This window comes from Plecotus auritus (assembly GCF_963455305.1).
Source record: "Plecotus auritus genome assembly, chromosome: 1".
Classification (NCBI taxonomy): domain Eukaryota; kingdom Metazoa; phylum Chordata; class Mammalia; order Chiroptera; family Vespertilionidae; genus Plecotus; species Plecotus auritus.
In genome coordinates, this window is record NC_137770.1 from 240,489,319 (window position 1) to 240,506,156 (window position 16,838).

Consider the following 16,838-nt stretch of genomic DNA (forward strand, 5'->3'; position numbering starts at 1 on the left):
TCTTTATTCCCATTGTTTTTCCCTATATTCATATCCATTCATCCACTCATCCATCCATCCTTCCATCCATCCATCCATCCATCCATCCATTTATCCCATCCATCCTTCCAACCACCCATCCATCCATCCATCCATTTATCCCATCCATCCTTCCAACCACCCATCCATCCATCCATCCATTTATCCCATCCATCCATCCATCCATCCATCCATCCATCCATCCATCCATCCGTATATTCATCAGATACTTGTTAAAGATTGACCTGTTATCAGATACTGATCTATATGGTCATCTAGCTTGTTCCCTTTGAAACTCCAGAAACTTCATGCTCTGCCAAGAGTATTCTCCTTCAGAGAGAAGTTGCATTGTGTTTCTCTTGAACGTAAAGCCCCTCAGTATCTTCCCTTCCCTGGGTCTAGCAGCCCCTTTCCAATACACCCCTACCTGCCTCTCAAGTTGCCATTCGCTGCACTCTGTGCTTTGGATGCAGAGCCATGTTGGCCCCCTTCAGACTCCCAAGGGCACATTTCCTGCCTCAGAACCTCCCTACTCACAGTGTCCTCTGCAGAAAGTCTTGGTTCACTCAAGTAATTCAGAGCCCATGTCTGAACCATGGTACTGGCTGCAAGTGGACCAGGAATAAGACTTAAGGGTTCCCTAAGTATATATGTGCCCAGGACTGAAAGACCACTGTGCTGACCACTTTCTGGCTTCACTCCTGGGTAAGCTGACTCGTTTGACGTGCAAACAGCTGAAGATGCAGGTTCCTCTTCTACACTGAGTATAGAGTCAGTAATTACTGATAGGTAATATTGAATATTGAATAATTCCTTATAGAATTCTTAACTTTATTTCTATTTCTTTGCAGTGGGGTTGGAGTTAGTTTCTTCTTTTGTTGGATATTTATGCTCTTTGTGATTCTTACTTTTGTCATTGGTGCAAATATGGAAAAATTGGTCTGTGAACCTTACCAAAACAAGGAGTTATTCCAGGTAAATGCAGTTTTTGTGATCATTAAGGCAGAGCTTGAGCCAAAACTTTGGTTTTCTTCAAGAGCAGTGCAAAAAGATGAGCAGTTTGGTTTTTATTCAAAAAGTTGAGATTCCTTCTATTTATTAGAGCAAAAAAATGCTGTTATTATTATTAATTTTTTGTAAGTGAAATCAGTAACAGGAATTAAGGCATGTATATCAATGGGGACGTTCATATATGGGGAGAAGAAAATTTTGCTCAGCAGTAGTTCCCAAATGCGGCTGGAAATATCAGAAGATAAATCCCTGGGTGCCTCCATACCCCAGGAAGTTGCTGACATTTTAAAGAGTTTCCCAGATGACAATTGCCCACACAGATGGTTTGAGACCATATATTTGAAGTGAAGGGGATGATAAATTATATGCCTCCTGGCAAGATAGTTTGTTCTTGGCAGAAATATGATGAGGCAGTTAGAAGTGGATCTCAAGCCTCATTTTCTCCCTCAAAACCCAACTTCTACACACAGTCTAGGGGGCCGTTTCACATTTAGCTTCATTTTATTAGAAGGACATTTGGGTTTTCCTGTGTGCCCTCTAAGTTTGGCTCTCCGATGTTTTTCTCCAGATTCTGATTTTTTTAAAACATATTTATGTTTCCCTGTTTTACTGTATATATATTTTCCAACTCAGGATCTGTCATAAAATCAGGTGAATGGCTATTAAACTAATGAGCTGTTGTCATGGTATTTTAATGATTTGGTTGGTTAAGAAAAACTAAATTGAGAGCATTGATTTGTCATATTATCCTCACATGAACTTTTGATAAAAAAAAAAAATAGTAACAACACATCAAACCAAACTTTATTATCTTCCATATTGTGTTAAATGGTTAAAAATAATTCTTAAAAAGTAGGGAATATTTCTAAACCATTTCCACTCCTCAAGCACATACAGAGCCATGCATGAATTAGCCCATATTAAATATATATGATGTGAAGTCAGAGAATGTGTGTTAATTCATTTTGTCTAAAGAGAAGTAGTGAGGAGCTGGGTCAACCGCTTTGTGGCTTTCTATTATCTACTCCGAATAAAATGTTCTATTCTTCTTGTCATTTCTAATGTGTTTGTTTTACTAAGAAGTACTGTTCCCCAAACTAATTTCAATAATTTCTGTTGATGCTACGCTGTGGTGGTTTGATTTATTCCAAACACACTATTTGTTTTCTAGTTTTAAATTGAACCTCAATGAGGAGCATCATGACATGAAAATCCCTAAAATATACTTAACATAATATTGTTTTTATTATATGTGTATATGTTAGTGTAAAACTGTCTTTTTTAAAAGTGTTAAAATTTGTTCTAGATTCTGGACACACCATATTTACTAAATAAGAATTGGAAATACTATCTCTCTGGCATGGTACTTAACAAACCGGATATTAATCTCACTTTTGAACAAGTTTACAGGTATAAGTAATTGCATTATGTGTTGTTTGTTTGTTTGTTTGTTTGTTTTGCTAGTTCAAATGTTGTTTTCTTTCCAGAATGAGAATTTTATTTTTAAAGTGTCTTTAACCTTAATGACCAGACTTGCCAGTTTCAGAATTAAGCTGTTCTCTAGTCTTACCAAAGAAATAGTAGAAATGAGACCAAGAAGATGATCCTGCCCTTGAGAACCTGCTAGGCCTTGGAATGGTGGTGCTTTAAGGTCCCCCTGTCCAGGGATCACTAGGACACACTGGTGAAGGTGACTTTAAAATGCATAGCGGGACCCTGTGAAAACTCTTGTTCAAGGACCACCCTGCCCCAAATAAATGCCACGTAACACAAAGTCAGTGGGTGGGTCTAAACCACAGACACGTGAATGGTGATGCAGCTCAAGGGCCAGGCTGTGTGGCGGGGGCTGCCTGGGCTCCAGTCCTGGCTCTGCCACCGGGCCTCTGTGACCTTCCTTGCTGTGCAACAGGAATGACATTTCAGTGTCTCTCAGCTCCTGTAGCAGAGACAGCAGATGAGTGGCACATGTGTCCACCATCCTTGCACTTTGCCCCCCCTGGCAGACACTGCTAATCAACTGTGGTCTTCTACTCAGCCCAGAGACCTCTCAGGATTTTTCTCAACAGCATGTTCTAGGCAAACATTATCAATCCATTGGTGTTTCTGTGCACGATTAAACTATCCCTATGCGGAGAGGACAAGACCATGTTCTTTGTGATTCTGGCTCCTGCAGAACTCTAGTCTTCCTTCCGTTAGTACATCAAGCTCTCTGCTCCAGCAGCACCAGCCTACTTGGGGTTCCCTGGGGAGGACTATCACACCTCCTAGGGATGTAGAGTGTTTCTTCTCAAGGCACCTCTCAGAGCCAGAGGACTCTGGCTGCAGCACAGGGAGGGCACACCCTCAGGAAGTGGCTGTGTGGGTGGCAGAAATATGCATCAGCTGAGGCTCAGGGGAGGTGGTTTTCCCATTTTAAGGAAGCACAGAGAGGTGAGGCCAAGTCAGGTTTCTACCAAAGGATCCTGACCTGTCGGTAGCCCCCTGGGTGTCTCCATCCTGCCATTAGAATATGCCTCCAACCAGGTGTGTAGTGGGTGAAGCTCAGCCCTGGGGATACGGAGAGAGATGGGCTGGCAGAGGTTTGACAGAACCGTTTTTTTTGTTGTTGTTGTTGTTGTTTTTTAATATATTTTATTGATATTTTACAGAGAGGAAGGGAGAGGGATAGAGAGCTAGAAACATCGATGAGAGAGAAACATCTATCAGCTGCCTCCTGCACACCTCCCACTGGGGATGTGCCCACAACCAAGGTACATGCCCTTGACCGGAATTGAACCCGGGACCCTTCAGTCCGCAGGCCCACGCTCTATCCACTGAGCCAAACCGGTTTTGGCCTTGACAGAACCGTTTAATAAAGATATGCCTTATAACACCTACTTATAGTAAGTGTTGTTTTGTTTTTTGTTGAATTAAATTTAATTTTTTAATATTTTTATTGATTTCAGAGAGGAAGGGAGAGGGAGAGAGAGAAACATCAATGATGAGAATCATTGATAAGCTGCCTCCTGCACGCCCCTCACTGGGGATCGAGCCCCCAACCCGGGCACGTGCCCTGACCGGGAATCAAACCCTGACCTCCTGGTTCATAGGTTGGCACTCAGCCACTGAGCCACACCAGCTGGGCTAGGGTGTTTTTAAATGAGAATTGATTTCTTCCCGATGTATAAATGTGTTACTCCTCACAGATCTGGAAAGAACACAGAGGAGACAGACAGGGAACATATTTACCGATCCTACTGAATCTGTTTCCAAATGGGACATTTTGTAAAGTGGGGAACGAAGTCAGGAAAGGTGGGCACCACAGGGGTTCAGGCCGCCGCTGGTGATGACCTGCTGCGTGGACCCCCCAGCGGCCACTTTGTTCACAGATTAAACAGAGACTGTTACCCTTTCTCTTCCTCATTGGCAGTGGACAGAGGGAGCCACAGCTACCTCTCTGGTTCACGGTCACTCTGCTTATCCCCACAGGGACTGCAAAGACAACAAAGGCATCTACACCGCCCTGCAGCTGGAGAACATCTACAATGTCAGTGAGCGTCTCACCATCGAGGAGGTACACACTCGAAACACACTCGAAACCAGCCAGGACATTCCTGTGCTCTTTCCCCAATCCGATTGTCTTTGCTGTTTCAAACGGGGGTGAAAGTCATATAAAAATCAACCACTTTAGAGTGACACTTCGTACGTGTTCACAAGGTTGTGCAACCCTCACCTCTATCTAATTCCAACACACTTGCATCCCTCCCCCCCACCCCCCAATCTGCATCTTTCTTGAGCCACGAGTACCTCCAGTTGATTGTGCCCTGACGGGGCCTCCGAGGGAAAGATTCTGTTTCCCTGAGGGTCAGTATTCCGAGAGGAGCAAGCCCCTCTTGCTTCGCGGGGAGATTGGCTCTGTAAGACTGGCCACCACTTTCTGCCTGAGCTCTGCTGGCCCTGGGCCTGGGACAGCGTGGGAGCAGGAATGGAAGGGGACAGGATGAAATGGCCCCTTCTGACCAGCAGAGGGAGCGAGAGAGTTTCAGCTGCCCAGGCCCACGGTGCCATCCTTCAAGGCCATCCCCACTCCCCCACACCTCCAGGCCCTCTGGGCTTCTCAGCTGTGAGGAGAGAATCTAAGGAGCCTTCTCTCCTCTGGACTTCCAAATCGGAAGCAGATACAAGGGGTACCAGGGACGTGTTGTTCCCCAAACCCTACAGCCTGTCCACTGAGGTGTCACAAAAGGCCCCCAGTAACCCCACGGTGTCATGATGGCCTGACAGTTTTCCTGTGTGAGGAGTTTATTTGAAAGCAGTATACTAGTAACCCTGGCTGGTGTTTCTCAGTGGTTAGAGTGTCAGCCCGTGTGTGTGTGTGTGTGTGTGTGTGTGTGTGTGTGTCTCAACCAATAGGTGTGTGTCTCTCTCTCCCTCTCCCTCCCTTTCTCCCTTCTGCTCTCTCTAAATATCCTTGGGTGAGGATTAACAAAACATAAATTTAAAAAAGGGGGATACAGTATACACATTTTGTATTGATTATCTTCCCTAAATATACCTTGCCTCTATACATAAATAAAAACGTAATTTTGTAACCAAGCCCAAAATAAATGCCCTCCGCACATTTTCCCATCATGCCTGCCATCAGCTGTTCTCTCTGTGTGCCAGGATGAGTAGCGGTGGGTGGGGAGGGCCCAGGGTCCTCGGGCACCACACGCCACCCGGCACTACTGGTTGGCTCTTAGGACAACCCCAGGCCATCCTCCCTGTTCCCATAAACGCATGCTCCCTGACCACCTGAGTCCAGTGCCTGTGCCTCCTGTCCCAGACGCAGCCTGCCCGCCCTCTTTCAGCATCTCTTTCGTTAAGACTCACTCAGAAGCCACCTTCTCTGTTTTGCCCTCCCCAGCCTCCTCTCCTAGAAGGTTCTCCGCGACCCCTGGTGTCCTGGTGCAGGTCCTCTGCCTTTATTATGATACTGCCTCTGCCCTTTGAGGTCCTTGAGGCTAAAGATGTGATATTATTTTGCTTTGCACCTCACCTCCTCACATAGCGCTCTGCATGGGGCATAAGGAAAGAAGCAGGAAAGGAGTGGGAGGGAAGGGAAGAGTCAAGAAGAAATGCCAGCCAAGTGCCTGTGTATTGTTTTTTTGTCCTGTGTAATTGTTTTTCTAAATATATTTTTATTGACATCACATCAGTGATGAGAGAGAATCATTGATTGGCTGCCTCCTGCACACCCCCTACTGGGGATCAAGCTGCAACCGGGGCATGTGCCCTGACCGGGAATCGAACTGTGACCTCCTGGTCTATAGGTCAACCCTCAACCACTGAGCCATGCTGGTCGGGCCCCTGTAATTAAAAAAAAAAAAAAAAAAAAATTTTTTTTTTGAGAGAGAGGAAGGGAGAAGGAGAGAAACAGCAATTGACTGCCTCCTGCATGCCCCCCGTGGGGGGTGGAGCCCGCAATCTGGGCATGTGCTCTGACTGAGAATCAAACCAGAAACCTTTCGGTGCTAAAGGGATGACGCCCAGACAACAGAGCCACACCGGCCAGGGCTGTCCGGTGTAATTTCATTGCTCCCCTGTGACTTTTTTGAAGGATGGACTTACTTATGACTTTTTATCGCACAGCATATCAGACACATGAACGCTGAATTTAAAAAGATGGACCTGGACCTTGACACTGTCCTGCTCAATGAAGAAGGAAGAAGAAACCTTCTGGATTTCAGTGTCTCAGGAGTGGAGCAAATAGATTATGACACTTACTTGGCTGAGGTATGACCCATGTGTGCACAATTGGTCTTTGAGGGGAAATTAGAACACAAGTCATTTTTTAGTCTGTTTTGATTTACTTTTTTATTAAGATGAAATTCACATAATAGAAAAGCAACTATTTTTAAGTGAGCAATTCACTAGCTTTCAGGTTAATCCCACTGGGACACAAGCCCCCACCTCCATCCAGCACAAGAACACCTCCATCGCCCCAAAACAGATCCCTGTGACCCTTCAGCACCTGCTCCTCATCCCCCACTCCCGGCCCTTGATTGTCACCAACCTGTGCTCCATTTCTGTGCATCTGCCTGTCCTGGGTATTGGATATGAATGGGGTCATGCAGGATGTGACCTTTGTGTTTAATGGCCTTCACTGGCCCCTTCATGTAGCCCATCATTTTTGAGGTTCATCTGCATGACAGCACGTGCCAATCAGTACTTCAGTTCTCCATATGGTCGTATAGTATGGTCGCATGTGTCTAAAGACGAATGTAGATGCTATGTATGAGTGTCTACCCGACTTTATGGACCATGTTCCTTCTGTTGCCTGTTAGACATTGTTAAGATTTAAAAATCCCATAATCATGACATGGTTCTTTTTAATCTCTTTTTTCAGACAGGTAAACCAGTAACCAAAGTGAAGCTCTTAACATATGCAAGTGGTTTAAAAGCACAAGCCGACAAGTTGGTGAGTCCCGAAGGCCCGGTTAAATTCTGAAATCCCTGTTGATGTCCAATGCCAACATGGATGTTAGGGGAGTTACTGAAGGGGTTCCTCACACCACAAGAAACCCCTTCTTTTTTTAAAAAAAATATTTTAATTTATTTCATAGAGGAAGGGAGAGGGAGGAAAGAGAGAAACATCAACGATAAGAGACTCAGAATCATTGATCGGCTGCTTCCTGCATGTCCCACACTGGGGATCAAGCCCGAAACCTGGGCATGTGCCCTGACTGGGAATTAAACTGTGACTTCCTGGTTCATAGGTCAACTCTCAACCACTGAGCATCACTGACCCAGCAGATAATCCCTGCTTGACAAGACTTCTCCAAGTTCCCATCAGCAGCCACAGCCGTGTGGTCTGAAAGTCTTTGAGCGTGGGAAGGCTGCCAGGGTGGCCTCGGGGTGCACACAGCTCTTCCTGAACGCTGTGCTTGGTGCTGGTGCCCATAACGGCTTTATCACTGGCTCTGTTCTCTCCTCAGCAACCCCTCCTCTGCCAAACCCATATGTATAGGTGTTCCATGCAGCGCAGGGGATAGTAACTGAGGACACGGGAGGAGATTCTGTGTGGTCCTCCGTATCACCAATAAGACATGGCTGAGGGGCCCAGCTGGCATGGTTCGGGGTTGAGTGTCGACCTATGAACCAGGAGGTCATGGTTCAATCCCTGGTCGGGGCACATGCTGGTGTTGCGGGCTCAATCCCCAGTGTGGGGTGTGCAGGAGGCAGCCAATCAATGATTCTCTCTCATTGATGTTTCTATCTTTTTCTCCCTCTCCCTTCCTCTCTGAAGTCAATAAAAATACATTTAAAAAAAAAAAAAGAACTGGCTGAGGGAAGGCAAAGACCCCATCTGAGCCTCCTTCATCAGCATCCCCTACATTGGCTGCTCTGCTGGCTGGCAATGAAATGGTCCCTTTCGAGAAGCAGCAGAGCATGGCGGCGGGGGGGTGGGGACCTGGGGTCTGGAGGAAGACCAGGATGAAATCCTGACTCAGCCACTTCCTAACTATGGGACCCTGGGCAAGACATTTCCCCGTCTGTGCCCTAATCTCCTCACCTGTAAGAGGGGGCAGGAGGACTGTTACCCCTTCACACAGTAAACCCTACTGCAGTGTGAGTTCAAGAATATGGGCTCAGTCAAGCCTTGGTTTTCTCATTGCAAAACGGGGACATGGGTACTATAAAGTGACTTATAGCTCCATTTCGGGAGGTGGGAGAGCGGGAATACAGCCCAGGGTGCCCAGGATGGCTAATGAATGTGGGTTAAAGCTCACAGCTCGCGAGGCCCCTCCCGGCAGCCCCCAGGCCCACAGATATCACGGCATAAGGGCTGGGCATTCAAGTGCTCCGCCATCTGGAAAAATGTGGTTGATCTGTGTTTATTTCTTCTCTCTGTAGCCCCCTGGAGACTTAAAAAACTCCCTGGCATGGAATGTAAAAGAGATCAGAGACATTCACTTTACCAAGGTCTTGCCTGTCGAACCAGAACTGGTAATAGTCAGCCTCTGGCATCTCCCTGCAAACTGACCACGGCCCATTTCACTGGCCAGCTTTCCTGTGGCCCAAGGACATGTGTGCACATCACAAGGGTCAAATTTGATTGGCCTCGGGCCGAGAAGCTGAGCTATTTGGAGAAGCGTATTAGCTCACTTGACCTCAACTTCAGAAGCTACTAGAAATAGATTTTATCATCTCTCTCTCTCTCTCTCTTTTTTTCTTCTAACTTTTTAATTCATTAACGTATCCCCAAAGTCCTCTAATTGAATTTTCTTAATATTTGTGCTGTGCTCTCCACAATTTTCTGCCATACTTGTTTATGCCCAGCACAAATTTGTTCACATTTATATATATACTAGAGGCCTGGTGCACGAAATTCACGCATGGGGGGGGTGTGTCCCTCAGCCCAGCCTGCACCCTCTCCAATCTGGGACCCCTCAAGGGACGAGCAGTCGGACATCCCTCTCACAATCCAGGACTGCTGGCTCCCAACTGCTCGCCTGCCTGCCTTCCTGATTGCCCCTAACTGCTTCTGCCTGCCAGCCTGATCACCCCCTAACCACTCCCCTGCCAGCCTGATTGATGCCTAACTGCTCCCCTGCCAGCCTGTTTGCCCCTAACTGCCCTCCCCTGCCAGCCTGTTTGCCCCTAACTGCCTTCCCCTGCAGGCCTGATCACCCCCAACTGCCCTCCCCTGCAGGCCTGGTCACCCTCAACTGCTCTTCCCTGAAGGCCTGGGTCTCCCCCAACTGCCCTTCCCTGTAGGCCTGGTCTCTCCCAACTGCCCTCCCTTGCTGGCCTGATCGCCCACAACTGCCCTCCTTTGCAAGCCTGGTTCCTCCCAACTGCCCTCCCCTGCTGGCCATCTTGTGGTGGCCATCTTGTGTCCACATGGGGGCAGCCATCTTTGATCACATGGGGGCAGCCATCTTGTGTGTTGGAGTGATGGTCAATTTGCATATTGCCCCTAACTGCCTCTGCTTGCCTGCCTGATTGCCTCTGACTGCCCTCCCCTGCTGGCCTGATCTTACCCCAACTGCTATCCCCTGCCGGCCTGATCTCCCCCGCAACTGCCCTCCCCTGCCGGCCTGGTTGCCCCCAACTGCCCTCCCCTGCCGGCCTGATCTTGCCCCCAACTGCCCTCCCCTGCCAGCCTGGTTGTCCTCCCCTGCTGGCCTGATCTCACCCCCAACTGCCCTCCCCTGCAGGCCTGATCTCACCTCCAACTGCCCTCCTCTGCCAGTCAATTTGGTTCTGATTGGTTGGTTTCCATGCCAGTCAGCGTCTCTGGGCCTACCAACAGGGCCTGATCAGAAAGGCAGGGCTGATCAGCAGCCCCACTGGAGGCCTGGAGAGAAATGGAGGCACGGCTGCTGGCCAGACTGGGAGAGAAAGAGAGAGGCAAGTCCTGATCAAAAGCTGCCACAGAGGCAATGGATTAGTCCCTGCTTCTCTCTTCAGGCCTCTCTCTGGCCCTGACTCGCAGCCCCCTCAGCAGTCAGTTTTGGGGCACCACGCTTGCAGTGCTGACTGCAGGACTGACTTCTAGTTGGTCATGCCTCGGTCGTTACCGGATGTTACAACCCAGGGTTTTTATATATTAGGATATATATATTATTGATTTCAGAGAGGAAGGGAGAGGGAGAGTGAGAGATAGAAACATCAATGATGAGGAGAATCATTGATTGGCTGCCTCCTGCATGCCCCACACTGGGGACTGAGCACACAACCTAGGATGTGCCCTGACCAGGAATCAAACCATGACCTCCTGATTCATAGGTCGATGCTCAACTACTGAGCCACACTGGCTGGGCCAAATTTGTTCACATTAAAAGCTGGGTTTTGCATGTCCCTTTAATGCCTTCCTTCAAGCAGACTCAGGGCTCCATGGTCTTTTCAGAGCTGGAACAACCTGTTTACAAATAGGCGAGTTATTCTGTACTCATGACCCACAGTGTAAACCAGAGGTTAGCTAACTCTGGCCCTGGAAACTACAGTCTGTGGGAGAAAGCTGGCCGCTGCCCGCTTTTACAAATAAAGCTTTGCTGGGACTCAGCTGTGCTCACTTATTCACAGATGAGCTGTGGCTGCTCTTGGCTGCAAGAGCAGAGTAGAGTGGTTGCGACAGGGCATGTCCCGCAAAGCCTCAACTCTTTACTGTCTGGTCTGAAACTGATAACATTTGCCAGTCCCTGCTTTAAACCATATACATTAAGCCACTCTCGTTGGGCAGCTTTACTTTAAGTAATGGCCTTGTATACGTTGCGCTGCCCTTCGGGGCTCTAGAATACGCATCCTGATTTTCCAGTTTCCCAACACTAGAGGTGTATGTGGTACACACGATTACTGGAGATTGGTGTTTTTACGCGCATTTCAGAGTGAAGTTGGGTTTGATGGCCACCTTGGGGGGAGAGGGGAGCACAAGGTGTGTGATCTTGCTGCTTTGTGTCATCAGCTGGAAACTGTTGCCTCTGTTTATTTGTCAGAAAGAACTACACAGTAACATCCAGGAGCTTCAACAAAGAGGCAGTGGATTGAAAGTAAGGATGTGTTTTCTTTTTCAGTCACGGGTCTTATTATAAAGCACATAGAGACTTTGAGAGATGTTGGTTTTGCAGGTACTTTACATGTTTAAAAAGTCCCAATGATTGATTCCCTTATTTTAAATGCCAAACTGGGTTTTCCTACCATAATTTTTCAGTAAGTACTTCTATCAGTACAGACCTCATCTTGGCACGTGGTTAGGCCCATGGGAAAGCTGTGCTTTGATGGGTAGGATGCAGACTTAGAAGATGCACCAGTCACTTTCACCAAGATAATGCTGCCTAACAAACAGCCCCCAGGTCTCAGTGCCTTCTGAGTTCACTGTTGGGTGGACTGTAGGCTTCTCCATGTATTGCCCTCCCTAGAGAGCAGCCTGGAGGAGCAGTTTCTGCCTGGGTCACCTCATGTCCTCCGAGTGCAGAACAGGAATTTAGAAGACGAATAGGAACACAGGTTGCCCTTTAAGCCATTTCTTAGAACCAGCACACAGCCGCTTCCTCTACATCCACTGGCCAAAGCCTGCCCCACAAACAAGCCCGTCATCACCAGGCAGCTGTGCCTGGGAAGGTGTCAGTCATCATGACCAGCTAAGACAGTTTACCACAGGGGCTCTCTGAGTGGGAAACATTCCCACAACGGAAACTGAGCTCCCGGGCTGTGTTGCATTCAGCTGTAGCCACAATGTCAACGGGCAGCTCAGGGATATTTCTCATTGAATGCAATGGGCTGCCCTGAAGCTTTTGAAGGTCAGCCCCACCACAGAAAACTCCATGTCCTTCCCCGGGCTTTCCTCGGAGGTCTGCATGTCCACCTTCATCATAGGGATTCTTGCCATATTTGACTAGGTCTCACCTGCCCGGCCCACTGCTCCAGTAAACCGTGAGCTCCTTAGATGGCCCTTGGTCTTCTCCCTGGGCAGCACTGAGCCTGCCTCTTTGTTGATGTACCAAGGTCTGACTTAGTTCCTCTGAAGACTATTAGGTTTACTCTGCTCTGGACCTTGCCTGGACCTTCAGTCACAGTTGCCATTTCCTAAGTGTATGTCCCATGCCAAGGGAATCTGAGACAGACTGGTGGCTTCATGCAGGTCCTGTGCCACCCCAACACACCTCAGAATTGAGGGTGACAACATGCAGCTATGCACTGCCCTTCAAGAGGGGCGAGTGGGGGCAGAGATCAGCCCTTGACTCACTGGCTAGGCTGTGCGCCCTGAGGTCTCTGGGCACCCACGTTTGCAACAAGCTGCCCTGTGGGTGGGCAGTGGCCTTGTTCCTATTTGTGTGACAGTGCAAAGCATGTGGACTTTGGAGTGAAAGTTCAAATTCCAGGTCTTAGGCTTCCTGGCTTATCAACTGGGTAGGGGCCACACAATACCTTCCTTTAGACCTTGTGAGTATTCAGTGTTGTGATTCAGATAAAGGACCTAGCCCAGTATCTGGCTTAAATGAAATGCTTGCTACATATCTGTGTCCTTCCCCCTGCCCTTGGAGCCTTGAGCTGGTTCTATGGTCCCCTTGCCTGACAAGCTGTGGTGGTGTGGGATAGAATTAAGCACTCACATCGATACTCAAACTGTCCGATGAAACCTTTTTATCACTTGATACCATGTCGATTATTGCTGTGTTTTCCAGGTGAAAGTGACCAATATTGTTGACTCTTTGGATTCTACTCAGAAATTCATCACAAACAATCTTCCATCTATTATTATTGAAGTAAGACTTTTTAAAAAATAGTTTTTCTTTCTTTTTTATTTCTTTTTCTTTCTTTTTTTTTTTTTTTTTTTTTGTTAATCCTCACCCAAGGATATTTTTTCATTTATTTTTTTAGAGAGAGTAGAAGGGATGGGGAGAGACACAGAGAAAGAAACATTGATGTGAGAGAGACACATCGATTTGTTGCCTCCTGCAAACACACCGACCAGGACTGGGGATTGAGTCTGTAACCCAGGTATATGCCCTTGACTGGCCGAGGACTGACACTAATCACTGAGCCAAACTGGCTGGGGCCAAAGAAGATGTAAAAAAAAAATCAAAAAAAAAAATCAGTATGCCAATAAGTAGATATGTGACCAGAACTACCTGACTCAGTAGTCCATCCTAACAGTTTTCCTACTCTTTGATTTCTTTCCAGGAAAGTAAAGAGTACGCGGATATAATCGTTGCATATTTTGAACGTTATCTGAACTGGGTCAAGATCTCTGTAAGTAGTTTCTCTTTTATGAACATAAGGAGGTCGTGTGTTAGAACAGTCATTTTCTAGGTTAAATTCAGAAGGAAAAAAAAAATCAAATTCCAATAATTTGGTGGGAGATAAAGAAAAAGACCTTGAATACAGGGACCACAACTGGAGGCTCCATGAGACTCAGTACAAGTGCTATCCACACTGTGTGGCTCCTCAGGCCTCCCACCAGGTTGGAGAATAGGCCCCTCCTTGACTCTCCCGGCTTCCTGGGCTCACCTTCCTCACAGGGATTCTTGCCACACTTGACTGTGTCTCCCCAAGTGAACCATAAGCTCCCTAAGTTAGAGTCCATTTGGAGGTTGGTTTGTACACATTGTTGGGTAGTCAGCCAGGTGTGGTTTAAACAACAGAGATTTATCATATCACAATTCTGGAGACCAGAAATCCAAGATCAAGGTGTTGGTAGGGTTAGTTTCTTCTAATGCCCCTCTTCTTGGATTGTAGATAACAGTCTTCTTTTTGTGTCTTTACTTGGTCATCCCTCTGTGAGTGTCCAAATTTCTTCTTCTTTTGTAAGGGTACCCATCATGTTGGATTAAGGCCCACCCTAATGATCTCATTTGAACTGACTTGTCTCTTCAAAGACCGTATCTCCAAATACAGTTTTGAGGTACTGGGGTTAGGAGTTCAACATGTGAACTTCTGGGGAACGCAATTCAGTCCATAATGGTTTTATCTCCATGAATATATCGGAAAAGTTGAAGAGTAAAGTTTCCAGGGGTTTTAAGGTAGCACATTGCTCCCAGCACCCAATTTTCGTGGAATATGGTGTCTTGGAAAATGCCTTTTGTCATCTTGAGCTCTGGGCTGGCTCCCCTCGAGGATTATTCCATTGTGGGGAAGGCGATGCTTGCAGCTGACTAACTTGGGTGGGTGCTGCCAGCCAAATGGGCTTGAAGAAGTTTAGTGACTCAGGAAAATTTGGGCTACCCCTGAGCAGCCCTGGGCTTCTCAAATCCTATCCCTGGCCCTTCACCATGTGAGCCCAAACTGCCTGGCCATCTTCTTCTTTTCTGCCCCACCCCATATTCCAGCCACACTCAGCTGCTTGATTCCCTGAAACTTCCACATTTCTTTTTGTAAAATATATTTTTATTGATTTCAGAGAGGAAGTGAGAGGGAGAGATAGAAACAGTAATGATGAGGGAGAATCATTCATCAGCTGCCTTCTGCATGCCCTCCACTGGAGATTGAGCCTTGACTGGGAATTGAACCATGACCTATCTTTCATAGGTTGATGATACTCAACAACTAAGCCATGCTGGCCAGGCAAACATTCACATTTCTCCATGCAATTCCTTCTGCATATCATTTCCCCCTTGCCAATCCCTGCCTCTAGTCCCCACTGTCCTTCAGCTGGTGGGCCATGCACCTAGTCCTTTAAGAGCCAGCTTCTTGATGTGTGTGCTGACACCTCTTCCCACGCCCCAGGTATGAGGGCCCCAGGATCTTCTCAGTGCCAGCATCCAAGTGAGTGGTGATGGAGGAAATGCATTATTATTATCACCACCATCACTACTGCACATGTCCTCCACTAGACCAAGGGACCACATTTGGGTCACATTCATACCTGGAATACAAAGCAAACACTCTGGAACCAAAGCGAGTCTAGACAGGAATGGCTGTGTTATACACGAGCCACACTGTGGGAATATTAAGTGGCCATTTGTACAAAATGATCAGAGCCACACCATGCGACTTGGAGAGAAAAGCGAGATGCAGAAAAACATACAGAATATGAGCCCCTACCCCACTTTCTGTGAAACTAACAGAAGCCTATACAGAGAGTGTGTAACATCATTTGAACTTGGAGAGACATAAGGTTATTAACATGAGTTGCCTTGGAAGGTCTATAGGTGAGCCAACCAATGATGGAAGAGAAATAAGACACACTCTATTGTCCATACTCCAAAGTTTTTTGTTTTTTTTTAAAATATATTTTATTGATTTTTTTACAGAGAGGAAGGGAGAGGGATAGAGAGTTAGAAACATCGATGAGAGAGAAACATCGATCAGCTGCCTCCTGCACACCTCCCACTGGGGATGTGCCCGCAACCAAGGTACATGCCCTTGACCGGAATCGAACCCGGGACCCTTTGGTCCGCAGGCCGACGCTCTATCCACTGAGCCAAACCGGTTAGGGCCATACTCCAAAGTTTTTTGAGTGAATGAATGAATGTAGCTCTTTTAAGTCAATGGGATCGGAGCATCTGTCTGGGATTCACTGAACTTATTTACTTTCACCTCATTAATGAGTACATTGTTTTCTGTCTTCTAGAACAGGGTCAGCAGGTACTGCTGTTTTTGTAAATAAAACTTTATTGGCACACAGCCACACCCATGTCTGGATATCATCTGTGATTGCCTTTGCCATGGCAGAGTCGGGCAGTCTCACCTGCAAAGTCTAAACTATTTACTCTCTGGACCTTTATAGGAAGAGTTTGCTGGCCCCGGTTCTAAAATGGGCACTTATTAGTTAACCAGCTTTCCATTTTTCTTCCCGCATCCTTTGTCAGATCCCAAAGGGGTCAGGTAAGAATTCAGACTGAGACACTTTGCTGGATAGGTGTACTTTTTTATTCTCTCAGTGGTCCAGTGGGATGGGTCCTGTTGTTCCAAATGACAAGTGAGGAAACTGGAAACCGAGGCTCCACGAGAATCAAGATCTTGCTTTCAAACACATACTTTTTTACGTCTTAGAACTCACCCACAGAAACCAGCTCTCAGCTCCGAATCGCAGCTGAGAGAATAAAAAAGTTCTTGTGAAAACAGGCCGGAGGAACACGGCATGCCTGGCTCTCCTGAATTCGTGGCTCTGGCTCAGAGTCTGCCTGTGTTTCTTTACCCCTCAGGTCATGGAGAAAATCGCAGCCTGCAAACCTGTGGCCACTGCTTTAGATTCTGCTGTTGACGTCTTTCTGTGCAAGTACATTACCAAACCCATGGTGAGAATTTCATCTTTCAAAATAAGGACAGGCGACAACCTCATTACCTTTGATTCTCCTCCCCCCGAGATTGTGCTACACACTGTAACATAAAATAGTTTTCTG

General features: G+C 47.0%; 1 protein-coding gene across 8 annotated transcripts in view; it reads left to right on the plus strand.

The window, feature by feature from the left end:
• Positions 1-16,838, plus strand: part of PROM1 (prominin 1) — a 95,031-nt gene that overhangs the window by 75,148 nt on the left and 3,045 nt on the right. For 7 of the 8 annotated variants that reach the window (XM_080668271.1, XM_080668273.1, XM_080668274.1 and 4 more), the window contains 10 exons: positions 870-993; positions 2,336-2,439; positions 4,498-4,582; positions 6,640-6,783; positions 7,397-7,468; positions 8,905-8,997; positions 11,490-11,543; positions 13,179-13,259; positions 13,678-13,746; positions 16,641-16,733. In XM_080668271.1, the coding sequence (XP_080524397.1) occupies positions 870-993; positions 2,336-2,439; positions 4,498-4,582; positions 6,640-6,783; positions 7,397-7,468; positions 8,905-8,997; positions 11,490-11,543; positions 13,179-13,259; positions 13,678-13,746; positions 16,641-16,733 (919 nt within the window). The remainder of the gene's footprint in view (positions 1-869; positions 994-2,335; positions 2,440-4,497; positions 4,583-6,639; positions 6,784-7,396; positions 7,469-8,904; positions 8,998-11,489; positions 11,544-13,178; positions 13,260-13,677; positions 13,747-16,640; positions 16,734-16,838) is intronic. The other variant, XM_080668278.1, reaches the window with a different exon arrangement.